General features: G+C 32.7%; 3 protein-coding genes across 5 annotated transcripts; 1 reads left to right on the top strand and 2 right to left on the bottom strand.

Moving 5' to 3' along the window:
- The first annotated feature begins 6,188 nt into the window (after positions 1–6,188).
- LOC106762691 (geranylgeranyl transferase type-2 subunit alpha 1) lies at positions 6,189–11,241 on the top strand. The gene is made up of 8 exons (XM_014646720.2): positions 6,189–6,418; positions 6,517–6,670; positions 6,786–6,946; positions 7,186–7,290; positions 8,155–8,940; positions 9,061–9,241; positions 9,717–9,900; positions 10,440–11,241. The coding sequence occupies exons 1-8, from the start codon at positions 6,303–6,305 to the stop codon at positions 10,826–10,828; spliced, it is 2,076 nt and encodes a 691-aa protein (XP_014502206.1). The 5' UTR covers positions 6,189–6,302; the 3' UTR covers positions 10,829–11,241.
- Positions 11,242–12,363: 1,122 nt separating this feature from the next.
- On the bottom strand, positions 12,364–13,515 carry LOC106762240. Its single transcript, XM_014646026.1, has one exon. It carries the CDS (start codon positions 13,342–13,344, stop codon positions 12,682–12,684), a length of 663 nt encoding a protein of 220 aa, XP_014501512.1. The 5' UTR covers positions 13,345–13,515; the 3' UTR covers positions 12,364–12,681.
- Positions 13,516–17,352: 3,837 nt separating this feature from the next.
- LOC106762239 (serine/threonine-protein kinase CTR1-like) lies at positions 17,353–25,102 on the bottom strand. 3 transcript variants are annotated; one of them, XR_002667809.1, is made up of 16 exons: positions 23,832–25,102; positions 23,288–23,586; positions 23,048–23,192; positions 22,720–22,835; positions 22,241–22,449; positions 21,213–21,710; positions 21,066–21,106; positions 20,592–20,660; positions 19,719–19,819; positions 19,538–19,622; positions 19,365–19,463; positions 19,218–19,286; positions 18,634–18,765; positions 18,499–18,550; positions 18,306–18,400; positions 17,616–17,663 (listed from the first exon to the last, which is right to left on the bottom strand). XR_002667809.1 is itself a non-coding variant. In XM_014646025.2 (15 exons), the coding sequence occupies exons 1-15, from the start codon at positions 24,564–24,566 to the stop codon at positions 17,567–17,569; spliced, it is 2,790 nt and encodes a 929-aa protein (XP_014501511.1). In that variant the 5' UTR covers positions 24,567–25,089; the 3' UTR covers positions 17,353–17,566. The 3 variants fall into 3 exon arrangements, 1 of the variants encoding a protein (XP_014501511.1); XM_014646025.2 differs by lacking the exon at positions 18,499–18,550 and having other exon boundaries at positions 17,353–17,663; positions 23,832–25,089; XR_002667810.1 differs by lacking the exon at positions 17,616–17,663 and having other exon boundaries at positions 18,315–18,400; positions 18,499–18,553; positions 23,832–25,099.
- Between the last annotated feature and the right edge of the window lie 1,615 nt (positions 25,103–26,717).

Below are 26,717 nucleotides of genomic sequence, written 5' to 3'. Positions count from 1 at the left end.
CAGCAGTAAAAATCAGCATCCAGGTCCTCCCAGGAGATTTATTGCCACCAAGGATTTCAAAAAAACCAGAAGGATCAACTTTTGCTTTCTCAATGATAGACAATGCAGAAAGAACCTCCTCTGCTGCAACCTTTCTTGTCTTAGCTGCATCTTTTAACACTTTCACACTTTCCTCTACATCCTAAGCAAATACTGAAATACTGAAATTAAATTAAAACCAACACAGAATCCAAATAGTAATTCAAAATGGAAATGAAAAAAAAAATAATCTAAACCACCAAACAGATCAAATTTTCGAAATGAAAGACTTACAAGTGTTTTTTTAACTCAAAAATCAATTATAGCCCCAGAATCAATTTTTTTTTAACACAAAACAAAACATGCGAATAGAAATTCAAGCTGAAAATTAGAGACTCAATTGGAAGACTTTCCAACAGTATCTAAGAAACTAAATAGACAAAGCTTGAAACATTGATGGGAGCCCCAAAGTATAAGATGGTACCTTTTTGGCTTTCTCATTCTCAACAATGGGTGTTGAGGAAAGTTGGTCTGCCAACAACATGATCTTTCAAAAAATATTCACAACTCGTACCAATTAAAACCTTTCAATTACACAAACCAGTCCCGTATATCATGAACATGCCAACAACATGATCTTTCAAAGATTAATTCACACAACAGATTAATTTAATACCTGTGATCACTTTCACTGCCCACAATGTTGAAGACTTTCAACATCTTCTAAAAGTTTAGATTCATCAATTTCCTCATGACCAAAAATATCTTCAACAATTTCATCTATCACAAGCAATTGAAATACAATCAAACAACTAGTTTAGAATTAATAATTTAATGTAAAGTAATTTTAAAAAAAATAACATATATACTTACCACTAGGATTTTCAAAAAATCCATATAGCCAATTTTGAGTACAAATCAACATTTGCTCATGCTCAGGGAGAATGGAGCTTCTATATTTTGAAAGTACACGCCCACCTTTACTAAAAGCTGACTCTGATGCCACTGTAGTAATGGGAATACTAAGCACATCTCGAGCCATTATAGATAATATGGCAAACTTTTTCTCATTAGTCTTCCAATATTTGAGCACATCAAAATTTTCACTGTCTTCATCATCATCTATTGCTGGTTCATCTAAATAAACATCTATCTCGTTCTTTCCAATGATAGATTTTGATTCATTCTGATACATTTTAAAATCCTACAATGTATTACATATTAATTATCAAAACAAAACTAGAAAAACTGAAAAAAAAATGAGCACTAGATATAAAACGCTTACCGAAAGAATCCTTGATCTCTTAAACTTTCTCCCTTCAGTATTGGACCGAGACATCAAGATGGATTCAGTAGGTGATTGGGAAAGAGAAACACTAGAGGTAGAAAAGTTCTTTACATATTCTTTAAATAACCTCTTGAACTTCTCTAACACTTTCTTTGTTTTCTCTACATAGCTTAGAGGATCCAATTTTTTATAACAATATGTTATAAAATCAACCTTTAGTCGTGGATCAAGAATAGCTCCAAAAGCTAACCCAATACTATACTCCTTCCAATACTTTTGAAACTTTTCTTTCATATTACAAGCCATGTCCTTTAAGGTGTCATCTTCATTCAACAAATTTTCTTCAATGATGAGCTGAATTTTCCAAATTTGCATAAAATACAAGTTTGAAGTGGGATAAGATGAACCAGACATCATGTTTGTAATCTCATAAAATGGTTCTAAAAATTGACATATTTTCTCTCCCTTATCCCATTCCTCATAAGATGGACAATATTTATAATTTCTATCAACCACTTTGAGAATTTCAAAAGCTCCCTTATATTTGATTGCACTTTCAAGCATTAAATAGGTTGAATTCCATCTTGTAGTCACATCTAATCTCAAACCCATGCTCATATTTATGCCAGCATCACTAACACATTCTTTGAATTTGAGAGTTCTTCCATCTGATGATTTAACATACTTAATACTCTCTCTAATACTATGAAGTGCTTTGTCAATCACCTTTAAACCATCTTGAACTATCATATTAAGAGTATGAGCACAACATCGTACATGGAAAAAATCACCATCACATAATAAATTTCTATGAACACAAAGATGGCTTTTCAGAATGTCTTGCAAATTATTATTGGTAGAAGCATTGTCTAGGGTAATTGAGAAAATTTTCTCATCAATACCCCATTGCTTTAGGCAACCAAACACAACACTTTCCAGTTCAACACCTGCATATGGTGGTTTCATTCGACAGAAGTTAAGAATCTTACTTGTCAATTTCCAGTTTTCATCAACAAAGTGTGCAGTTAGGCAAATATATCTCTCAGAAGTAACTGCAGTCCAAACATCATAGGTTAAACAAATTCTATTAGGAATCCTAGACATGATTTGCTTAACTTTATCCTTTTGTTCAATGTATTCCTTTTCCACATCCGATACAGTAGTGTTACTGCATTTCATGTCAACATTAGGATTAATGTATTTTATCCACTCTCTGATTCCTTCATATTCAACAAAATTATAAGGAAGACTATGTTTGATTGTGGCTCTTGCAAGTAACTTCCGATGAATCTTTTGATTGATTTTTCTTGTCCTAAACTTTCCTTCTTGATTCATATCCACATCTAAGTTTGCAATACTTTTACACACATGGACATGTCGACTTAAATGTGAAGTTCCATAATTGTTTTTAGTAATTGGGTTTTTTCCAACTTTGTAGCTATTACCACAATATTTACATGCAGCCTTTTCAATGCCATCTTCATCTTTTCCTATTTTTGTGAAAAAATTCCAAACATTTGAGATTTTCTTTTTATTGGTGGTAGCACTCTCAGATGGACCGGAAGTTTCAGATGCAAGATCATCAACCAAAATCAAAGCATTACTCTTATGGTGGTCCATATTTAAAAGCATTGCACACAGCTGCATAGATAAATGAACAATATTTTTAGTAGGTCTTCAATAAAGATATTTTTGGGTCAGGAAAACTGCTCTTATTTTAGCATCTATTGGAGGTGTGTATATATTCTACTTATTTCTTGATCTATTGGTAGCTACTTTGACTGTTGGTTTTGGGCAAGTTGATTTAATTGCATCTTCTTTTTAAGGGATAAATGAACTAAAATAAACAAAAAAGAGGCACCAATTGGGTCCAAGACTCTTGAAGCAACTAATGAAAAGACCTTATGCTGCAATGATGGAAAGAGGGAGTGTACCCTCTGATATAGCATTCCTTCTGGCTTTGCCAGACATAACACAAAGTGTAGAGAGAATTCACGGCTATGCAACACATGTAATATAATGATGCAACCAATTCATTTATTAATAGGAAATAACATTATTATAGTAGAGACATGTTGAAGTCATCTTCCCTCTTACTACTTAACAACATTGAAGAGCAAAAAGTAGTTGGAAAGAAAAGAAAAAATAGTTAAAGAATTCATTCCATGGAAATGTATATAAAAGTAGTTGTTCTAGAGACTACTGATCTGACCCTACTACCAACTTTGGCAATGAAAATGTCTTCCGACACGCATGGTAGAATCGAGGGGAATAAATGGGTATCGAATACTACTTTAGTCCCAAGTTGTCTGTGTACGAGGCTATGACATATGTGTTTGTGGAATCCGAATCAGTGGTAATGCACGGGAATAGCCAGAAGTTCACCATTAGAAAGAGACTCAAATGAATGGCTCTTTCTCTTAAGCTGCATTAAAAACAACATGAATTTGTTTCATTTACCAACTATTTTTGCTATGTTAAACTTAAATGGATAAAACTATTTTTAAGTAAAGTTTACTACTTAACTGTTATAAGTTAGTGTTTCATTCAATCGTATGTGTAGTAATTATGGAATTCTCAACCTAAACAAACAAATAAATTTATCACAGACTTAACTTAAAATCATTAGAGATGAGGCTGAGCCTGACACTATTAATAGAGACCATTAATTCATGTCTTAATTAAGACAATTCACAACTGTAATGTTTAGCGTTCTTTGTTAATGATATTGGAATAGCTGTAAAATTGAGAATTTCCTTTTTGATGAGCTAGAAAAGGCAAAAAGTGTTAAATGCTTTTTGAACAGAAGTAAACAAAACGTTCAAGCAAAAAGTTATCCATCTGGCTTTGACAAAACCAAACAGAGACAGAATGTAAAAAGGTTTCAATTTAAGCCACTCCTATCATACTAAATATTAAAAAAGGTTCTTAATTTTGAAACATTATATATTAAATTGAAGGAGTAGAATGTAAAAAGGGAAGAGAAAAGAACAACGATTTATTGTCTTATCTTTATAAAAATTCTGGAGTCCTTATTCTAGGTCAATGTATTGTGAGAAGAAATTGATAGTCACTACAACAGATGATCGACACTAATTATATTTATATCCTATGAAAGTATTGCTGAAAAGAAAAATACATAACTTTTGACACAAATCTAGAGCAGAACTTGGATATTCTGACAATCTAGTTCATAAACTCATCCTTATTACATAACCTTATGCGTCTGTTAACCACCGAGACAACCAACATATATTGCAATTTATTCCATTCAACCACTGCACATAGCTACCAACCAGAGAATGACTATGATCATGTAACAGCTTAATAAACTACTCATATACTTTAACATAAAATCAAGCCTACAGAATTACCGATTCAAGCACAACCCACGAAGAATCCATTACTTTCCCTCAAAAGGGGCGTGAGAAATGAATAATGGACACCAAACAAGTATAAAACCAAAACTCGACAAAAATAAAACAATGAGAAAAAGAACATTTACCGGTAAGTGAAATCTGGAGGCGGAACCGTGTGTTCTACGAATTTGGCGAGGTCTCAGCAGAAGAAGAGAGCGTTGCGAGGTTGTTGATAGAGGTTCGCGAAGGTTTGGATCGTTCTTCAGTAAGGTGAGAAGAAGAATGTGTTGATGTTTTAGAGAGAAGTTTCAGTGAAGAAGGCTTGTATCTGCAGTGACGCGTTCTTGAAAGAAGAAGTGGTTTGATCGATAAAGGGGGTTCAACCCACCCCTAGCTGTTCCAACCCATTCTATCAGGGGTTTTGGGGCTGGGGGAAAGCCCCCTAATGAGTGGCCACTAAATGGGGCTGAATTTTTAACCGGGCTGGGGCTGATCCTGGATAATGGATTAAAATGACACTCCTACTTGAGAGATGAAAAAATTCATTAAAATTTTTATGTTGTTCTTTTCTTAAGAAATATAAATTCTTCAAAGTTGTCAAATGTGTTTTGTATTTTTACATTTATGTCAAATATGGGTTAAATATGTTTTTAGTCCCTATATTTTGGGACGATTTTGATTTTAGTCTCTCTTTTAAACTAAGGTATAATTTAGTCCTTCTAACTTTAAAAAACTTTGATTTTAGTATTTTTTACCAAATTTTTTTAACTTTATTTACTATTTCAAACGCGTTTCTCAGTTAACATTGAAGCAAAAATGTGTCAAACAATATAAACAATCCAAATGCTATAGCAAAAATGTGTCAAACAGTATAAACAATCTAAATGCTATAGCAAAAATGTGTCAAACAGTGTAAACAATCCAAATACTATAATGAACGCGTTTGAAATAGCATATAAAGTTAAAAAAATTTGGTAAAAAGTACTAAAACCAGAGTTTTCTAAAGTTGAAGAACTAAATTGTACATTAAGAAAGACTAAAACCAAAATCGTTCCAAAATATAGGGACTAAAAACATATTTAACCCTTAAAATATAAATAATATAACTAAAATGCAGAAAAAAAAATGACATTTTAAAATTTTTATACCTTTCAAATCTAAAAGTCTTTATAAATCACAAAACACTCTAGAAAATTAATTTAATTTTTTTAGGATAATTTAAAATATATTCTAAGATACATTTTTAAACAGCAATTTCTTTTTTTTTTCAATATATATATTTTTAAAATTCATTTTCCAAAATAAAAATAGGAAAGTGACTTTGGTGTTTAGTGAGATGGTAAAGTGGTTTTTTTTTCTTTAATTTTATTTCATAATAGCTAAAATTTAATTTCGAAATACATCTTGAAATTCTCATTTTTTGTTTTTTTTTTTTTCACAATATCAATACAAAATTCTTCTAATATATTCTGAATAACACTTTATGAGAGATTTAAAACATTATTTTGATTATAAACCCAGAACTGGGTACAAGCCTTCCTTATTATTAATTATTAATTATCAGAAAACAATGAGATCTGCCCAAACACTAGAACTCAAAACGGCGAAGGGCAGAGAAGTGTGAATTACGTTTGAAAATGCACGGTAGGCCTCGCAAAGCGCTGAAGCAAGAAGATGAAACTGCTTTATCAGCGAAGACTCAAAAGCTTCGTTCACTGCAAACTCAGTTCCTTGCCAATCACCACAATCGCATGTTGCTTCTTCTTCCTTCAACTCTCTCTCTCTCTCTCTCTCTTTCTCTTTCTCTTCTCCTTCGATTAATTCCAATTGCGCAAATCTGATTGGTTGCAGATATAGCAAGGAAGCGCTAGATGTGAGTGCGAAGCTTCTAGAAGTTAATCCAGAGTGTTACACAGCTTGGAATTATAGAAAACTCGCGGTTCAACACCTTCTCACTAACTCCGATTCCGATCCTCATTCTATCTTCCAAGGCGAGCTCAAACTGGTGCGTGTTAACTCTCAGTTATTGCGGTTTAATTATTTGGATAAATAATTAGTTTATTTATTTATTTTCTGTGAATCGATTTGCTAGAGTTTGCTATTTGTTTCGAATGCTTTAGGTGGAGATTGCGCTGAGGAAGAATTTCAAGTCTTACGGCGCGTGGCATCATAGAAAATGGGTGCTCAGCATGGGGCATTCGTCCATCGACAACGAAATGCGCCTTCTGAATGGTTTTCAGAAGGCCGATCCTCGAAATTTCCACGCGTGGAATTACCGAAGGTGCAATACTGCTTTTCCTTCTGGTGTTCTCTTTTCAACCAGAGAAAGAAAATGATTGAATTTGAGAGATTTTTGTTTCTCTTGTTTGTTATTAATAGTTGAAAATTTAATTCTGGCATTTTGAAAAAAAAAAACACGTTTGCAGTGCAGTTTTGCGAAATAATTATGATTACCTCCTCTTGAATGCTAAACTAAACTGGTTATGCTGGTTTCCTTTTTTGCGTTGATGTTACTTCCAGGTTTGTTACCGAACTGATGAAACGATCTGATGAGGATGAGTTGAAATACACGGAGGAGGTTATAGGAGCTAATTTCAGTAACTACTCTGCATGGCACAACCGTAGGTAGTTATAACTAGAAATTTACTCGTTCAAAGGGACATTCCAGTGCTTGCTGGCTGTGTGCTTTTTCTGTATGGAGCCAATTATTTAATCACCTGAGTTACATAAGTGTGTTTTTCAGAACTTGTGAATTGACATTGGACTGTTTTGCTTGTGTTTGTATGTTTCTCTGAAAAGGCATGAAATTGAAATGTTAGGAATAAAATTGTATCTTCGTCTTGTACATCTTTGTCTACATATATTTGTTTTGTTCTTAGGTTATATCCTTGAAATAAGCATTGGCATCTAACAACTCTACATAATTAAATGTTTTCCATGTGAGCCTTCGAGGTGCACTTTTGATATCTATGCTTGATCAATTGTGACCAAGAAAAGTGGTTTGATTTCATGTCAATAAAAAATCAATTAGCTGCTAATTTGAAGCATTCTACAATATTCTCGTGTAAGTGAAAAAACTGAAAGCATATCATTGGGTGCGTGTACTTCAAAAAATTAGCCCTTTTGTTGCTTGATATGGTTACATGCCACGTTCTACCGAAATATAAAACTGTCCTTTTCCCTTAAACGATCATCAGGATGCAATGACTTTTATCATTCCAGAGATATTTTGACATTGTAGGAAAAAGTTTGTGTATCTGTATGCACTAAGTACTAATACTGCTCTTGCCCTTCATAAGTGGGAAACCCTTTTTTCCATTGAAGGCTTTTGCATCGTGTTTATTTGAACCAACTCCATTCTTTAGGACTTTATTTCAAGGGTAAAATTTGACTTGTCTTGATCAACCAAATTTATTAATCTAAATAAAAAGGCTGAGAAAGGTGTATCAACTAATTTTACTAATGCATATTGCATTTGGAATTTTTCAGTGTTCTTTTGTCTAATTTGCTGAAAAGAAAGGCTGAAGGATATTTCCCGAAAGAAAAATTTTTGGAAGAAGAGTTTGAACATGTTCACAATGCTATTTTTACTGACCCAGATGATCAGAGTGGCTGGTTTTATCATCTTTGGCTTATTGATCAAACCGTGAAAACTGATGCTCCTCTTCTTGTTTCGTCTTGGCCATCCCATGGATCTAGTATAACTCTAATTGGGGACAACAGCCTTCAAGGTTGTCATTTGTCTCTTCTAAATGGTACACTATCAGACACTGCAACTCTACCGGTCATTCTTAATTTCAATCAAGCTGTAGAAGGAATAAACTCATCCACAGTGTCTATTAAATCCGAACTTTTAGACGAGGAACTTATTTGGAAACCACTTTCGATGAGCAATTCGAATACTGCTAAAGTTTGGGTTGTATATCTAAACCTTGGAAATATGGAGCTTCAATCGTCAAAAACCTACACGGTAGATATCAGCATTGGACATTCTGAGGGTATTGTATCTTCTAATGAAAATCATTATGGTGATCCTTCCCAAATTTCCTTTAAAGTGTTTGTACAGACTGCATCTATTAAACATTCTGAAGGACAGGGTGGGAAAAGGACTACATGGAAGGATACAAATTTCCGTAAAATTGATCATTTTCAGGAGTCAGATCCCATTCTTTCCGCCGTTCAAAATCACCATATTCCAACAACTTCCGATTGGCACACTGAGGAAATTGGTGAAGAAATAACTAAATTTCGGGACTTACTGTCAGAGTATGATTGGTAAGGTTTATTTATTAAGTAGATAACTTTATGATTTGAAATCCCACCTTGGAAGTTTTATTCCCATGTTTTTGTCTCTGTTCAATTCTAAGATAATGTGTACCCTTTTTCTTTTTTTAGTAAAATTGGAAAGCTTACACTTGCAAGACTTTTGACTGCTCTTGATTTGTTATCATCTCAACATGATGGAAGAATATCTAACACTGAAGAAGTTCTTCAACTTTACGCCGATCTGATTAAGTTGGATCCAACACATTCTCTATACTACAAAGACGAGCATAGTCTAATATCAATACAGCAGGTAATTTACTTTTCTTCAGAATTAGTTATCTATCATAACATGATCTCATTCGACTTTCACTGTTGTTGATAAAGATGTCAAATACTCTTGTGAATATCTACCTTTCAAATTGAAAACAGCCAACATGACTGTGAACACACATACACACACATGTATGTGTATTTGTGTTTTACTGAAAATGTTTTTCACGATTCCCATTTGAGATATGGGAAAAAGGTGAAAGCTGAAAATATTTTCAGAATCAAACTTGCACTTTGGAGAAAAATCAGTTGACTGGAGAAACGGCATTTAGAAAATACAAGGGTTTTTTTTTTTTTTAATGCTGGTTTTCTTACAAAATCGTGCTAGACTTTTGAAGCCTTTATCTGGCCATGGTGGTGTGTTTTTATATTTACTTCAACTTTACAATTGTCCAATTGTCTGTTTCTTCCGCAATACATCATTTTTCTCTTTTTATGTTTTGATGATTCTGCAGATAACTTCAACTAGGGACTCTTTACTACCATACTGCCACTACTATGAAGATGAAACAGAAACAACCGCTGGTTATCTTTGTCTACGATTACAAAATCTATCATTGTCACGGCTGGGATCCATTGAGAATTTATTGTGGGTGCAAATGCTAGACCTTAGCCACAACGAACTTCAATCCATTGAAGGTAAAACTCGTGTATCTTGTAAATTTGTCGTAGCTTAGTTTTTCTATCTGTTCAAATACAAGAAGAACCTATCCATATTCCTTTTTAGTGGGGTCAACATGTATTCTAGCACCCCTTTGTGCTTAATTAAACTGTATAAAATTACGCTCTTCTATTTTCTCTTTAACTTACTCAACAAGATGCTTTTCGTGTATCAGCAAACCACTAGTCACCTTATGTTTTTATCCATGTTTCCTAGGCCAATGGAGCATAAACTATCATCCTTTTGAATCTATATAGCTTAAGCAGACTACTGATGTCAACAGTTTAATAAACTTTAATTAATTAATGTTAATGATTTAAATGTTATTTTTGTTTCTCACAATATAGATTTACTTAAGTTTTATAAAAAAAATGATTTCCAATTTCTTATGCAGCAGTATTCAGTCAGAAAGGTTGTCTCTAGCTTAGGCTGTATCCTTGGCAAATCACTTTTGGAAAATTTAGCTTTTGACGTATCTAAAAATTGAAATAAATATCATGCTGAATGTTTTTGACAGGATTGGAGGCAATGCAACTTCTATCTTGCTTAAATCTGAGTCATAATAAAATTGGTAGCTTTACTGCTTTGGGGCCTCTCAGATTGGTTAAGTCACTTAAAGTGCTAAATATCTCACACAATGAGTTGGGTTCTCACTCGGTTGACACAACGAGATACTTATGCCCGTCTCCTCTATCTCACACTGAAGAATTTGCATGGGACCGTTTTGAAATCCTCACTGGCAGTGTTAGCGCCACAAAATTCTGGGAAGCTTTCTTGATTTTTGGAAGCTTGGCACTGACAGAATTAAACATAATAGGGAATGCAGTAGCCGATGAAAACTTCAGGTCATTTCTGGTCAAAGTTTTGCCAACGCTCAAGTGGCTAGATGACGAAGAACTATCTTGATCAATCTTGGCTTTTATAGATGGAGTTTTATCTTACTGGTATAATGTGAAGATTTTGCATTTGGTCCTTGTTGGCATCAGATGCTACACTGCTAGTGACATTTTTACTGTCTTTACAAATGTCAAATGACTTCTTGGGTTAAGTAGTACAAGCTCCTAGTTCAAATCTCTGCTGCGCCTTAGTCGGGAAGAAGATGCAGTTTATACGATCCTTAAGCATGTATACGATCGGTGATATTAGGTTTGCATTTCTCTATTTATATAATTTTTTATGCCAAGACACGAAGGTGTAGTCTGTCCTTGTGAAGGATGAAATATCATTTGTGTATCAATCTCATGTTGCTTTCATCTTAAACTTTTACTTTGAACATTGTATTAAAGAACGTTTTTGGGACTTTCTGCCTCGCTTTGCTAGGAGTAAATTGATTTAGTTATAGACGAAAAGTCAGGTTGCTAATCAGTAGATAAAATAATTGAAGAGGTTTTGAAAGAGGGTTATTTCCTACACCACATTAATCTCTGCATTACCACATACTAAAAATACCTTTCTATGATGGATTTCAAAATCCCTTAAAATTTTTGAAAATTCCTTAGACGAAAATCCCCAAACTTTTAAAATACCCTTCTTACCTTTATTAGAGGTTTCCGCAATAAACATTCGAGAATATATTTATTGGAAAAGTTTGCTTTTGGATTGGAATAATTTTGACTTCCAGAAAATATGTTCCTGTTTCATAATGACGATTCCGAAATTCGGAATACCCTTCGAAGACCAATCCAAAAAGCATATTTCAGAATGAACTTTTCATGTTCTGGAAATCCTTGCAAAAACCAATCCGGAATGTCCTTGCCTTTCTTCTTTCCATTTCCAGCTCTTTCAACTGTAATGTGGCTCAATGATGGATAATGCTATGTTGCACACTAAATCTCAAATTATGATTAATTATGTTCCTCTCCTATCTGAATTATTGGTTTACTTTTTCTTTACCGTGTTTACTTTTCTATTATAATAACGCATTTAATTCAAGTCCACTAATCCGTAACTTAAAACCGAATGTTATTATTATGTGCGTGCAAACACATGCTTGCGACTTAATCAGAAATCGTTTTATATACTCGTGCGGAATATTGAAAATTAATCACAAATCTATCAAAACTTAGTATTTGTTAAAGTTGAATTCTAAATAAAATAGTTTTTCTTCAATTGAAAATAAATCGATTGGTACTTGGAGAGAAGAATCTTCATATCTTTTAGGTTCTAGTTCTCGTGATTAAAACCTGTAAAATAAATCCTCAAAAAGGGCTCCGGTTTGATAGAGTTTCTATATATTATGACTATTGATGAGGGTTAGGGCCGTTCTTGCTTTACATCCGAAGAAGGTTGGTTGTTCTTGTAGTTGAGGAACATGCATAAAAGCTCTACTGACGACATGCCAAAGAAGTGATCCATATCCAAACATGTAATTAAGCCCAAAACAATTAAGAACATAGTACTAAGCATTATATCCCAATTATATCTAGCAACAAGAAAGAAAATGATGGGCAAGATGAAAGGGTTATATTGCATAAAAAGCACTGCTGTTCTCACCAACAACATATGCTTAGGAACAGAACATAAAACTGTAAGAAATACAAAGGTAAGAAAATTTCCCCTTCTATATCAAAAATTTCACCAGTTAACAGCTATAGAATTGAAATTCTTCGGCGAAAATCATTATTGATGCAAGTGCTCACGCTTAACCTCCAATAACGGTATCCATAATCGAAGACTATAAACAACGATATTGATTACAAACATACAACAAGCAATTAAAGCGATATCATCTCAAACCTTTGATTCCATAGCGACGGCTACTACGAACCCAACCTGTTGAGAGCTTCCTGAGCCACGTCCAATTGTGGCTCCAATTGGAGAGCCTCTTTATAAGCCTTCTTCGCTTCCTCTCCCATATCATTTCCCTCATAACACTCTCCCAGCATGCACCACGCTTTCGGGTTCCGGGGACTCAGCTTCACTGACTCGTTCAAATCCGCCAGCACCGAGTCAACGCGCTTCTTGCTCAACGAGATCTTCAGCTCCGCTCTCTTCAGCAGCGCGTCGCCTCTCTCGTCGGCCGCCAGCGACGCCGCGGCCAGCGGAGAAAGCGCGGCGTCCAGCGCGTCCAGAGCGTTGCTACGGAAGCCCTGGAGATCGAGCGCCATGGACTTCAAGAAGTGCGAGGCGGCGTCCTTGGGATCCAGTGCGATGGCCTTCTCGGCTTCTTCTAGAGCCTGTTTAGCGAGGGAGACTGTGACAGAGGCGTTTTTGGATCTTCTGGCTTGCGAGACGAGTTGCGCGCCTTTGATGAAATGGCTTTTCGCTTGGACGGCGCGTGGGTTTGGGGGACGGTGGCGGAGCTTGGCATAGAGGCGCTGGGGAATGCCGTGCATCCAGAGGAAGGAGACGATGGCGATGGAGAAGACGAAGACCTGTAGCGCGATATCGCGAATCATTGCTTTTTTCTCATCGGGCTCCATTTTTGGATTCTCGTGATCGTCACGGATCTGCAGAGGGAGTGAGGTATATAGATAGATTGATGGAAGCGAAGAGTGTATGAATTTGAGAAGTTTTTATGGTCTTCTTCAGTCAGAAACTCTATGCGGAGACCGCCACAACGTAGCCGCCATGTTCCTTTGACTATTCATCAACCTTCAATCCAGGTAAAACAATTAATGCTCTTTTTTTTATTATTATTATTTTCAACTATTTTTTAAATTAATCAAACGATAACTCAATAATGGTTTCCACTATTTTCCTAAAGATAATGATATCATATAACTTTTTTATAATATTTAAGGAAAATAATATTTTAACAACTTTTTTTTAATATTTTTTTACAAGGAAACAAATGCCATAATTTTATTGATATGTTTGAATTTATTCTAAAAAAATATTTAAAACAGACCAATCACAAACTGTCATGTATACGTTATAAAAAATTATCAAAAAAGTTATTAAAAGACTTTTTCCATATTTTAATATGTGATATTGTAATTGGTTTGTAACAGTATATAATTATTATGATTGTGAATTAATTTTCAATCAATCACATAATTATACGTCAAATATTATATAAAAATGTAAACTAATTAAACTATAACTCAATAATGTTTATCAAGGATAAAGATGGCAAAATTATTTGTCCAAAATTCAATAATAGAATTAGTGACGACTAGTTAATATAGGTTAGAATATTTATTATTCATGATTAGTGAATAATTTAAATCTTGTTTATTAGATATAGATATTATATTATTTGTATCTATATATTAATTATTTATAAAAAATTAATAAAAATTTAATTTATATTTTATTAAATTTAATTTAATTAAAATTAAAATTAATATATATTTATATTTATATTTATTTTGTTTTTTTATTAATTTTATTTAGATTTTATTTTAAAATTTTTTAAAATATTTTTTTTAAAATATTTATGAGTACAAGTATACGAAAAATTTAAAATAGATATAAATATATTTTTTTAAATTGATAATAGACAAGATAGGTAACAAGTATATTTTTTTTTGGTTATGGATTAACGGATAAATATTCCAATATATTATCATTCCTAATTACTTATTATGATTTATACCATGATGTACATTTTATATATTTTCATATTTGGCTCTTCATCCTTAATTTCTTATTATGATAAAATATCAACTTTGACATACACAATTTTTTTATATTTAATTTAATATTATTTTTCTTTATTTTTTACTTTTCTTTTTCTTTTTAAAAATTTAAAAGTTCACAATTTTATAGTTATTTCATCTTGTAATAAATGTAATAGTATTATCTTACCATTATTCATGATAGAATAATTTTATACCTGTACAACTACTTTTTCCTTCATATTCAAATAAAAAATGTTTTATTAAAATAATTTAGTCCTATAACATATGATAAAAAGAAGTTGAATTGTGTTTGAGAGGATATTTTAACAACACATCATTTTTATATTAATTTATTTCGATGAATGAAACTACATATGGGCATGGGCATTTCCAGGTTTTGTTAATACATAATTTGCATAATTATTTATAATCACTCTTGGCCTAATACTTTATTTTATTTTGTTTTTCACTTTTCTTTTAGTAACTTTTGAAGATTTTTTTAAACAAGATCATTTTCAAGTTTTTATATACTTCCAAATAGATAAAAGAAGACGGTATTATATGATAAGTATGAAAGGTTAAGACGAAGCTTTAACTGAAAAGATAATAAGATACTTTTTTAACAAAGCTTTATTACGAAATAAAAACTTTTAAATTGTGTTATTAGTGTATTTTCTCGTATATTGAATTTTCGAAAAAGATAATTATTGTATTGCAAGATATTTAGGGTATTTTCTAGAAGACAAAATTAAAAATTTTATAAGGATAAATATTATTATATTGGTGTATTGAATATTGTCTAATGCATGTTATTACTCTAAATTTGTTTAACATTAACAAAGAGCTCTTAATTCAGGATTTTATTTTAACTTTTACAATTGTCCCTTCTTTCATAGATTATGAAGAATAATATTAAATATTTTTTCTCAGTCATATAATTAAAAAAATATTAGTCATATAACCAAAAAAAAAAAACTTACATTCTTTTTATTCCAAAATAAACCATATGCATTCTTTTCTAAACTTATACTATATATTATATGACTTGATACTCTAAACAATACTTTATTTACATTCTTAAATGTAATTATTTGTATGTTATGGTTAAAAATACTAAATTTAACCATTTCATCTAACATATTGTCTTTGATCTACTTATAAAATTTTTGAATTGAAACATAACAAATAATCATTATATAAACATGTTATTAAAATATTCAGTCTTATTCTATTTTAAACGAATATCACTATCACGTGTCTTTTAAATAACTCACATTATATATTTATAAATATTATTTTAAAATAAATCTTATAAAAAAACACATTTTCATATTAAAATATTTTATTTTATTGTTAAGAGATTGAGCCTTGTCTAAAATAATAAATTTTATGTTAAGACTCCCATCATACTATATCAATTCATTCTAAGAAAGTCATTCCATAGTTTTTTTATTAAGATGTATCTTAAACATTTTTTCCTTGGCATTTAAATATTCTTAAAACTTATAAAATTAAAAAAGTTATATAACAAATTGTGAAAAAATGTAAATGATAAAATTACCAGATGACAATGATAATTAAACAGGGAAAACTATAATTAAACGTGTAATCTACCCCGAACTTATTAAATGTCCACAATTATCGTCCCTAATTTATAATATTTTAATATCTGTTATAAAATAATTTTAGGAGCCTACCTTTCCTGTTTTTTTTTTTTTTTCAAGAAACAAAACGATATCGTTTCTTAAAAGAAATAGTTTTATTATCTATCTTCGCATTAAGCACCAAAATATCGTCTAAATTAACACAAGTTAATAAAATTAATATGCGAAATATATTAAATAATTTTTTTAAGAAAACATTAGAGCAGAAAAAGTAAGAATAAACATAATCGAAATCTGAAACAAGTTTAGATTCTGGTTGAATTTGTAGTGTTGTCAAAAACTCATATTCTTAACTAAATTTTTAATATTGTTCAAGATCTAATTCTAATTTCACTTTTTATGTAATAGAAAATTCAGCGTTGAGGATTTATGATGATATTAACGCAGTGTTGTTTTACAGAAGAATCGGAGATGCAAGCTTCCACACATAAACTTAACAACATATTATTTTCTAAATAATGCGATCATCAAGTTCCTTTTTCACTCACTATTTTTTTTATGCACATGTTAAAAGAATTGCAATCATCAAGATTTAAATGAAATTTAGAAAAATACACAATTTCAATTCTAGAAATACATCACATCAACTACTTAATCTAAAATATATTTTAAATTTAAAAATATATTTCAATTCAGTTGTGCAATTTACAAATATATGTTACATTATATAATTTACGATATAAACACATTCTGCTTCAGAATACAAAACTGCTCAATTCAGATATGCTTATATAATCTAAAATATATAATATTTAAATCTTAAAATATATTTAGACAGATTTGGATAAGAGTAATTGAGAGAATTTGAGAAAATTTAAAGATAATTTTTTTTTTGTTTATTTGAATAGATTTAGAGATAAGTGAGAGTATAGAAATAAAATTTGTAAAAATTAATGTAAAATTTAATTTATGTGACAGATTAAAAAAATTTACTTCAAAAAAATTTACTTCCAAATTCAATTTTATTTATCTTCAAATCTATTCAAATAAACAACAAAAAAATTTATTATCAAATCCTTTCAATTACTCTCTCTCCTACTTTCACTCAAGACCTTTTCACTCAAGACCTTAAAGTGTGATTTAGTAAAAGATATGCTTTCAAATTGAACACTTGAGTCTATATTTCTAAATTATCCACTCTAATATTTCCACCTATAGAAACCATTTGAACTCTTCTGTAGGAAAAAAAAAAGTACAGAAATACTAAAAGAAATTAAAGGATTTATTTAACCATTGTTATGTCTCGACCCATTTGGTGAGACCACAGCTCAAACAATAACTATTTTCTTTTTCCACTCTAATTTTTAGATCGAAGGCAAATTTTGATAAAATAAAAGTACGACAAAAAAAATTACAGTGGTTAACTAACTTTTCCATAAAAAGCGCAAGAAATTCCAATTTGGGGCTGCATATATCTATGTATCTCCCATCTTTATCAGTTCTGCCGGAGATTTTACCAGCTTTTTTAGTGACTCAACTATGCTACCAAAAGATGGCCTCTCACTAGGCTCACTGCCAAGTAAATAAAGCAAGCATCAGAAATACAAGTAAATGTTTAGTAACCTAGAAAAAACACTTGTTAACAACAAAAAGATAACATGTGAATTATGCAGATTTTTCTACCCTTTGAGACCTGCTGAGAAATGCTTAAATGAATCAATAATCATATCAAACTATCATTTATTCTAATCCATTCAAGTTTAGATTGAATGGATTATTGGCTTACCCTTTCGTCATAACTAAATGGACAAACATTTGTTCAAAATTCATCACAAAAACTCCCACCATATAAAGCAATAGAAAAAAAAAAATCATTGGTCTTAGAAAGTCTATTTTATCTTGTATTCATACTTTCTCTTATAAATCAGTTATATAAATTTAAATTGAAATCAAAATCTGTTTCATGAAATAATATCCAATTTTAGTAAATTATCCACAAATATTTAATCCACTTATTCAAAAACTAATGGAAATTTTCAAATAATTTCATCTCTGAATCGGACTATAGTGTCTCGGCCAAGTTAAGATTGTTATTATCTAAATCCGTGTTCATAGAGAACCCAAATGTAAATGCTTGCATTATTCCAGTAGAATTGGATCGAGTGGCACCATTATGTTCATAATTTACAAACAATGACATGGCTAAAGACTTACTCCGCCCAACAAGATTCCATGAGGGAGGCCAAAGCTGGGGAGATGTTTGGAGGGATAGCCAGCCTCCTATTCTGGAAAGCAACAGCTCCAACCACCTGAGAGTTCACATGGTGATGATCATTTTACATTCTATTAGTAAAATTAGGAGATTTCATTAAGCAGTTGTTTAAAATATGCAAGTTCGCATGTATACCTTTACATCATATGTCCGTTTTAAATTAACAAATTCTTGCAAATGGTCCCAACTACTGTATAAATAAACACATTAAGTAAAAAAAATTGGTTTCTAAGATTTAAAATTTAGAGCATATGCATTCATTGTGTTTACCTGTGCAGGGCTAAGTCCACTCCATGGCTGTTGCATGGTCACAAGTTCCCACAGGATAACTCCAAAACTGTATACGTCAGATTTCTCATTGGAAGGTTCTCCACGAAGAAATTCTGGAGCCATCCACTCAGGCTAAAAATAAAATTAAAAGTTACACACATATTGAGTTCGTGTATTGTGAAGTAAAGGTTCAACCTGTGAAATATTAGAAGAATGACCAAAAACCTAGTCTACAGACAAGAATGCAAGTCTGTTGTTCACTTGCACACTTCCCATCCGACCGAACCAACAAAAAAAAAAAATTGACTCATAAAACCAATATCTGATAACCAAACATCTATCAGAACATGATTATATCAGTGATCCAGGTAGTAGGTACCAAGTTAGAAGTGGCAGTGAATCAACATGCATTAACAGGTAGCTACAACATTTCAAGTTTAGAAATCTTAATTTCAAACTCGAAAGTGCTACTCCAGAAGATCAGGAAAGAAGTGGACTTTTATTCATAAGATAAATTGGAAGTTATAACAAGAAATTGATATGATTAAGTTTGCAGAATGAGAAACACGAGGAAGAATCTTAACTGTTCCAGCAACTGATTTGGACGGTATGAAAGTGTTTGCCTTAAATCTGGATAATCCAAAATCACAAACCTGAACATAAAAAAATTCATCAACTAGCGTAAAGTGGTTAAAATGTCATAATAAACTGCTAAATCAGTAGCATTCTACCTTCACAGTCCAATTTTTATCCACTAACAAGTTTGGGGATTTCAGATCCCAGTGCACAATTGGAGGTTTCAGACAGTGGAGATAATTGATTCCTTTAGCCTGCAATCAAATAAATGATATGTTATATACAAGATAACTAGTTTAGTGTAACAAAAATAATATCTGGTACAAACCACATCCAATGCCATCCGCAGTCTCTTTCTCTTGTCCAGAATTTCACCAGATGCTGGTCTGTGTATCAGGCGGTATAAACTACCCCTGTAACAGAAAATGTATAGAAACAGTAAGGCAATACTTCTTTATGCAAGAATGTGAAATCTTATGATCAAGGTTATAAGAAGTTAGTTTTCTTACCTAGGCAAATACTCTGTCACTATTGATAGATGGGGGCGTTTTGTAACAGAGCCCATGAAGAGCACCACATTCGGATGGCGGACCCGTTTCATTATTGCAACCTAAAGCGATTTCATAACCACTTCAATATAACTAGCTTCTCTGCTTTACCGCATTAATAGAAGAGGGTTTCAAAGACGAAGTTCTACATCTTATTGTGCATAACTAGTGTTGCTTAAAAATACTAGTTTTAAGCATGTCAGTACTACACATAGTTCACTATTGTGCCCCACAAACCATTCCAACTTGAATAATTAAAGTTTATGACATGTAAAAGTATTATACAAGTTGAAGAATTGTGGTGTCTGTAAATACCAGGAGATGGTTTTCATAAATTAAGATTCTGATAGACTGAAACGGGGTCTGTACATTTGAACTTATAAAAACGGAATACAAGTGGCCAGCGAGCGAGCACCAATTGAAACGAAATGTTGACATGTGTGCACGAGTAGAAGACGTGTATATTTAGTTGTGCAAGAAGCATAAATCGTATGCATAACAAAGGCAGGGCCTTTATAAATGTGAATAATTTCCACCCATCAAGATGGGAAAAAAACTAGGAACAAGCATTCAAATACCGAAACTAAAAAAAAAAAAAACAAGATATACACAAAATATAGTACTTTTTAGGAAAGAGTTTTTTCTGATCTAGAATAGGACAAGTAGATAAGGATAAGCCAAAAGAATGTTAATTCGATGAGCATAATTGATTATCAGCTAATACGTATGCCTTTCCTTAAAAGCACCATATTTTTATACTATTTAGATGACATAACAAAATTCACAAGCAATGCAAAAGTAGAGGCCTAATACATTTGTCGCATGAATACATACCTCTCTCAGGAACTCCTTCAACTGATCATCATGGAAATCCTGAACTGTTAAAACCTTGACTGCAACATCCTGAAATTTATAAAATGATAAAATAATCTCCAAAACCTAATTTTATATATATATATATATATATATATATATATATATATATATATATATATATATATATATATATATATATATATATATATATANATATATATATATATATATATATATATATATATATATATATATATATATATATATATATATATATATATATATTCACAGAGCCGACATATGACGAATCAATGGATAAATATAATTTAATGTAATGGCTTCATTTTGGTGGTCAAGTGTCCTTCTTTCAATTGAATCACACAAACAAAGAGTAAATTGTATGAAGTAATTGGAAAACTACTTTTATAAACTAAAATGGGAATGTCCTAGATAAAATTCAACATGATGAAAAAAGTGCATATTAACACGTACCGATCCATGCCATTCAGCACGGTACACTGTACCGAATGAACCTGCAAAGTGAAAAAGGCAACTGCATTTAGAGTCACCGAATGAGGAAACAGTCCAAATACTAAAGCTATGTGGATTCTATAAGAACAGGGGAGGCAGAAAAAGTACCAGCACCAACACGCTCTTTAATTCGTAAATCCTCCCACGATATCTCAAGCCAGTCCATTGAAAGTGATGGTTCAAGATTCAAATATCTTGGAATATTCCCAGAAGGTAAACAACCCTTGTTTTCACTTCTATTGTTTACCTGTTTCAGTTCTGACTGGCTAGATGAACCAAGTATAGATCGCTTGAAACTACTTTTCAGCGCAGAACTTTCATTTACAATGATCTCATTGTTGGAAATTTCTTGTAATTGTACTACATCTTCCCTAAGGCTTGGATATTCATTTAGTGATGCTTCGATGTCTGGATGAAGAATTTTAGAATCATCTTCATGGATGGTAGGCAAAACCGAACTAATAACTGAGCATTCCTCGTCATTCCCTTCTAATCCAAAAGGAATCAGAGATGGTTCTGTAACTTCACAGATTTGATCAACTGAACCATAAATGGAGCTTCTCAGCAAATCAGTTTCTTTAGCTTGTTGATCATTATTTCCACAGCCTGCAGTCCCGATCATTAAATAGTATGGCTAAGACCAACTTCAAATTAGATTACTAGAAATCCTCTCAACTCGTTATAAAAATTAGCATTAATAAAACTACAAAACACGAGTTACCCAGTTGTCCCCAAAGGTTTAAAATTAATAATCTGAGTCTAACATGCTTGGTAAGCTTAAAGCAACTTTAAAATATATAGCATGAAAGAGAGGATCTGATAGAAGAAAAGTACGAAAAAAGAAAAAAAGTAAACACTTCTCAAACTTGATTTAATGGCCTGAATAGCTCGAGGCAGTATAATCACTTACGAGGTTGTGTTACTTCAACAATTAATTCATATATTTTCATAAAGTATAATAATTTATACAGAAAGAAAAAGTGTGGAAATAACGAGACCATAATGCAAATGAGATTAAATAACATGCATCATGAGAGTCCAAGTATTATATACTGATGGCTACACTAATTCTTCCTTGATGTTAAATACTAAGGAATTTGAAGATCAACTTTCGAAATAGGTAAAACAAAGAATACCTGAATACGGAAGATTTTCAGGATTAAAAGGTCTGTCATTGGAACCTGCGGATTCAGAACTTGCCATGTCATCCATATAAGTTGATTGTGATTCTTTCAAGTGACAAATTTGAAACGGGGAAGGCATTGAAGAAACATATGCTCCATTTATTGAGGAATCTGGTCCATGGACATTTCCCGGTTCCCCAACTAGGTCAACCACATACTCCCTGTCAAATGACAAAAATATCATGATACCTATGAGAGTAGGACGTAATGTCATATGCCTCTGATAAACAAACGTGTCTACAAGAAGTTACCAGTTTCATGCCAAAGTTCTGATATGCAAGCAAAAAACAACAAAAGATTGAGGTTAAAAAGAAAAATGATTAAAACTACTGATGGAATGAATGCAATTGTGTTTATGACTGACAGAATTTCACGTTGTCATTACTATCAACACATAAAAGACAGAAGAAATGAATTCACGTTGTCATTACCTAGAGAGCTGTTTGTCATCCTTAATTTTGACTAGGCAAGAGGATCTATGATCTGCAACACAATACTTGCAACCACGAGCTATACGACAGGGCAAACCTATGTAATCTGCCAATCTCTGCATTCAAAATCCAATTAACTGTGAATAAATAATCTGTAACAGGTTATGAAGAATCATTAATACGCCCTACTCAGTCCAAAACAATCCTAGGCAACACTAATGCACCCTCTTCACTCATCCAAAATGCTCAACAATGTTCCTACTCAACTTAAATATTTTTCAGTCATACCCTACAAAACAATAAATGCAGGAAAACATTAAATTTTCACCTTAAAAAGTATTGCCCGATGCCTACAAAGCCCATTAGACAGACTGCCAATGGGAAGCACAACACACTTATGCAAAGTCCTCAACTTCTTACTAACCAATTTCCAGCGCTTGTGAAGATCGCCTTGCTCCACCGGGAACATACCCCTTCAAACATTCAAACATCACGTTGATTAAAAAGGAAAAAAAAAAAAAAAACTTCACAGTGCCTCGAGAAGAGATACGAGGCATCCGATTCTTACCCCATATAAATGGCTACCAGTTTCCCTAGCTGCTCTACTAACACCAAGGTGTTCTCAGAAGCACAATACAACTCTTGCGCCTTATCTTGAAGCAGCTTCAAGCGAGAGTCCTCGCGTCTATCAACAAGCACCACCTCCATACAAGTTTCGCTGGGCTCAACCGCTTTGAGCGCCATCAAAGTAGGTATCCTTCTACCGTCCTCCACATCATTACACATCACCCAAAGATATGGATTCATCCCCAGTATGTTATAAAACCCGTCAGATATCTTGTCTGTGTAAGATAAACATCCACTCACCTGAATCATAATAAAAATTAGACTTTATATTTGAAAATAATAATAATAAAAAAAACTCAGATCCAGTTTCCTAATGCCACTCCGATTAAAATAGAGTTTTACTTCAATAATTTACGTAAAAGTTTTTCGAAGTGTAAATACGGTTCGCGAGATAAAACGTAATTTGAATAAGAAAATAAGTAGCTTCATATAATTTTTATCCAGTGATGTTCTGTTGAGTCTTAACAGTGAAGTGAGTTTTGTACCCATAGGCGGTAAGAAACGGATTCGGCATCCCAGGTTTCGGTTCCTGGAGTGAGAACAGGTTCGGTAACGAGGCTAGCCAAAAAGTTGAGCCTCTTCGCTAACGTGAGTTGCAAGATGTAGCTCTCTTTCGACTTCTTCGCTAACTTCTCCATGCTCTCTTCCTCCACCTCCTCTTCCTCATCTTCCCTGTGCCTCGGCGCAGCAATAGTAGTGAGAGTGCGAGACGACGACGTTTCTTCCTTAATACCGCTGGAAAAATTGCAATCAAAAGTCGTCCCCGAAAACAAGCTTCCAGCATAGCTGCTCCCGCTCGATAGCCTCGGCAGCGAAACCTGACGGTCAAAGCTCTGGTCAACGGCAGCGTCCTTGATGGTGGTTTCCCCCGGAAGAAGTAGGTCGCTTTCACAGCCGTGGTCTTGGTGGTGGCCGGAGTGGCTGACTTTCTTGTCGATCAGCCAATCGCAGAACGCGGCGATTTGCTTTTGTTTAGTCCGGAACTTCTCTCCGGCGGCGAACAGGTCGGAGAACGGGGAGTCCTTAGCGGAGGAGAGAATGACTTCGTTTTCTTTAGTGGGAAGCGGTTTTTTCGGAGTGTCCCTTTCGACGCTAAACGTGTCATGTTTGATTGAGTTAACGATTTTCTTTTTCTCTTGATCTAACAGCTGTTTGGAAGATTCATCCAACCCTCGCTCCGGGAATTGACGCGGGAAAATGTATGTGGTTCTGTGAGGCATTTTCGCTCACCACTTGTTCTCGCAGTCACGAAACTCTCGCACCTCACAGACACAGATATTGCACGCACTCACGTGCGAGCCAACGGAATCACAAACTACTTTTACTTTCCGTCTTCGCCGTTTCCTCCTCCTCCTCCTTCAACAACCTCAACCTACCCCAATGCAAATTGTTCAACCGATTCCACTGCTAACCATGGACAACAATACAGTGTTATGCAAAGATAAACTGCGTTTAACTCTTTTCGAATCTTAAAACCACGTTCGAAACGAAACCGCGATATCGAGAAGCTGAAAGGCGATCGATTTCGGCGGTTTCTGAATATAACTACGAATTCTTAGGAGTGAAATCAGAAGATGGTGATTTAAGAGTGGGATATTGAATATGAAAGAGACGAATCGAGAATGTGAACTATGGTTGTGACTTTTGACGTTATTAGTTGTGGTTTTAGCAGCAAGAAACAGTGAAGTTTTGTAGCAAGGAGTTGAAATGGCAGAGGGAAAAGGAAATAATATAAAATCGTATGCTAACCAGCGCTGGGTATGCGTGCGCACCATCGTTAAAAAGTGACACGTAAAACTCGTGGCCAGTTGCAGCAAGACACGCATGGGTAAAGGTGCGCACTGCGCATGTCATGTAGTTTAGTGTCCTCTGCTGCCGCGGGTTTCTGTGTAGTAGTTAGTAGCAGGTCTAAAATTGGGAGACATGCATTTTCTTCTTCGTTAATATTTTATTTTATTTATATGACGATATGCATGAAAATATAACTGTGATTAAAAAAATTAAGGAAAATGATATTTTGACACCAATTTTTGACATTATTTTCACACTGCATACGTGTCAAAACGTGATTAGACAATTTCAAATTGAAAAAAACTGAGACAAAGACATATTTGAAAAAAAAAATCAAAGTTTTTTTTTAAATTTGAAATCGTTCAACCACATTTTAACACGTGTACAATGTCAAAATGGTGTCTAAAAGTTGGTGTCAAAATATCATTTTTTAAAGAGTGTGCGGATGAAAGAGAATAAACAACTAAACATCATGTAATAAAAATATATTTGTAGTTTTTTGAAAATAATTTCATAAGCATTTAAATAAGTAGGGAATTTTCTTTATTTATTTTTGTTTCCTTTTCAATAATAAATCTTGTAAAGAAAGTGCCAATAAAAGTGAGTGAGAGAGGTGACCAAGAGCAAGGAACCTAGACAGCTCATCTTTGTTCTGGCGTAATGTTTCCTTTTAAAACATAATGTAACGGTGATGCCATAAATTTGTTTGCTAAATCTAGAACTCTTCCTTTTGTTTACTATTCTTTTAAATAACAGCATGTGACGACTGTTGGAAGTTTAATTAACTGCTATTGAAGTCGTGAACGTGCTGTAAAGGTCATTTGCTTGATAATTTTTTAGTGTAAAGTGTTCAGTTTTTTCCTCTTTGGTCCATTGTCACTCGGTGGTATGCGTGATCCTATCCAACTACTATTTATTTAACCAAAGAATAATCTTATTTTTTATAATACATAAATGATATTAAAATATTTATTATCTTTAATTAAATATATCTTTTATTTTCCTCCGCTATCATCACTTCTTTCATAAATAGATTTTGTTTCCCATTTTTAGTTTTAACATGTAGGATAGAAAAAAACTTATACAGATATAAAATAATATATTAAAAAATTAAATATGTTTTTAGTTTTTAATATTTAATGTAAAATTAATAATTATTCTAATAAATTTTAGAAATAAATAAATATAATATTTCTTACATAATAACTATTAATTGTTTTACATGTTAAATATTATTTTATACTGATATTTTTTAATAGTTTAAAACTAAAACTATATCAAAAAATTTCATATCTAAAGAAATTTTAATTTTGTTTAAATAGTACAAATATATTAATAACGTTTTATTAAATATCAATGTGCCCGTGTGATCCGTAACTAGTTCATCTTCTTCACTTTATTTCATCTCTCTGGCAGGATGGGTACTTTTTAACATTAATATACCAATCAACCTTCACTCATGTCACTCTTATACCAATTCGTAAAAAATGTATGGTTAAATTGTTATCTAGAACCAGTTTACAACTTATATACTTCATTTAATCCTTTTTAGTAAGAACGAAAATACATTTTACATAATA

The sequence above is a fragment of the Vigna radiata genome, chromosome 5, assembly GCF_000741045.1.
Source record: "Vigna radiata var. radiata cultivar VC1973A chromosome 5, Vradiata_ver6, whole genome shotgun sequence".
Taxonomy (NCBI): Eukaryota; Viridiplantae; Streptophyta; class Magnoliopsida; order Fabales; family Fabaceae; genus Vigna; species Vigna radiata.
The sequence above is the reverse complement of the archived record's forward strand: the minus strand, read 5'-3'. Positions and strand labels throughout refer to the sequence as shown.

Excerpts from the sequence above, each read along its gene's own strand:
- LOC106762691 (XM_014646720.2), top strand. The coding sequence starts at position 6,303 with ATGCACGGTAGGCCTCGCAAAGCGCTGAAGCAAGAAGATGAAACTGCT. Across the intron at positions 6,419-6,516 it reads GCCAATCACCACAATCGCAT|ATATAGCAAGGAAGCGCTAG; the intron begins GTTGCTTCTTCT and ends GATTGGTTGCAG. Across the intron at positions 6,671-6,785 it reads TCCAAGGCGAGCTCAAACTG|GTGGAGATTGCGCTGAGGAA; the intron begins GTGCGTGTTAAC and ends CGAATGCTTTAG.
- LOC106762240 (XM_014646026.1), bottom strand. The coding sequence starts at position 13,344 with ATGGAGCCCGATGAGAAAAAAGCAATGATTCGCGATATCGCGCTACAG.
- LOC106762239 (XM_014646025.2), bottom strand. The coding sequence starts at position 24,566 with ATGCCTCACAGAACCACATACATTTTCCCGCGTCAATTCCCGGAGCGA. Across the intron at positions 21,107-21,212 it reads TAAAGAGCGTGTTGGTGCTG|GTTCATTCGGTACAGTGTAC; the intron begins GTACTTTTTCTG and ends TTCACTTTGCAG. Across the intron at positions 19,287-19,364 it reads ATAAAAATTGGACTGTGAAG|GTTTGTGATTTTGGATTATC; the intron begins GTAGAATGCTAC and ends TTTTATGTTCAG.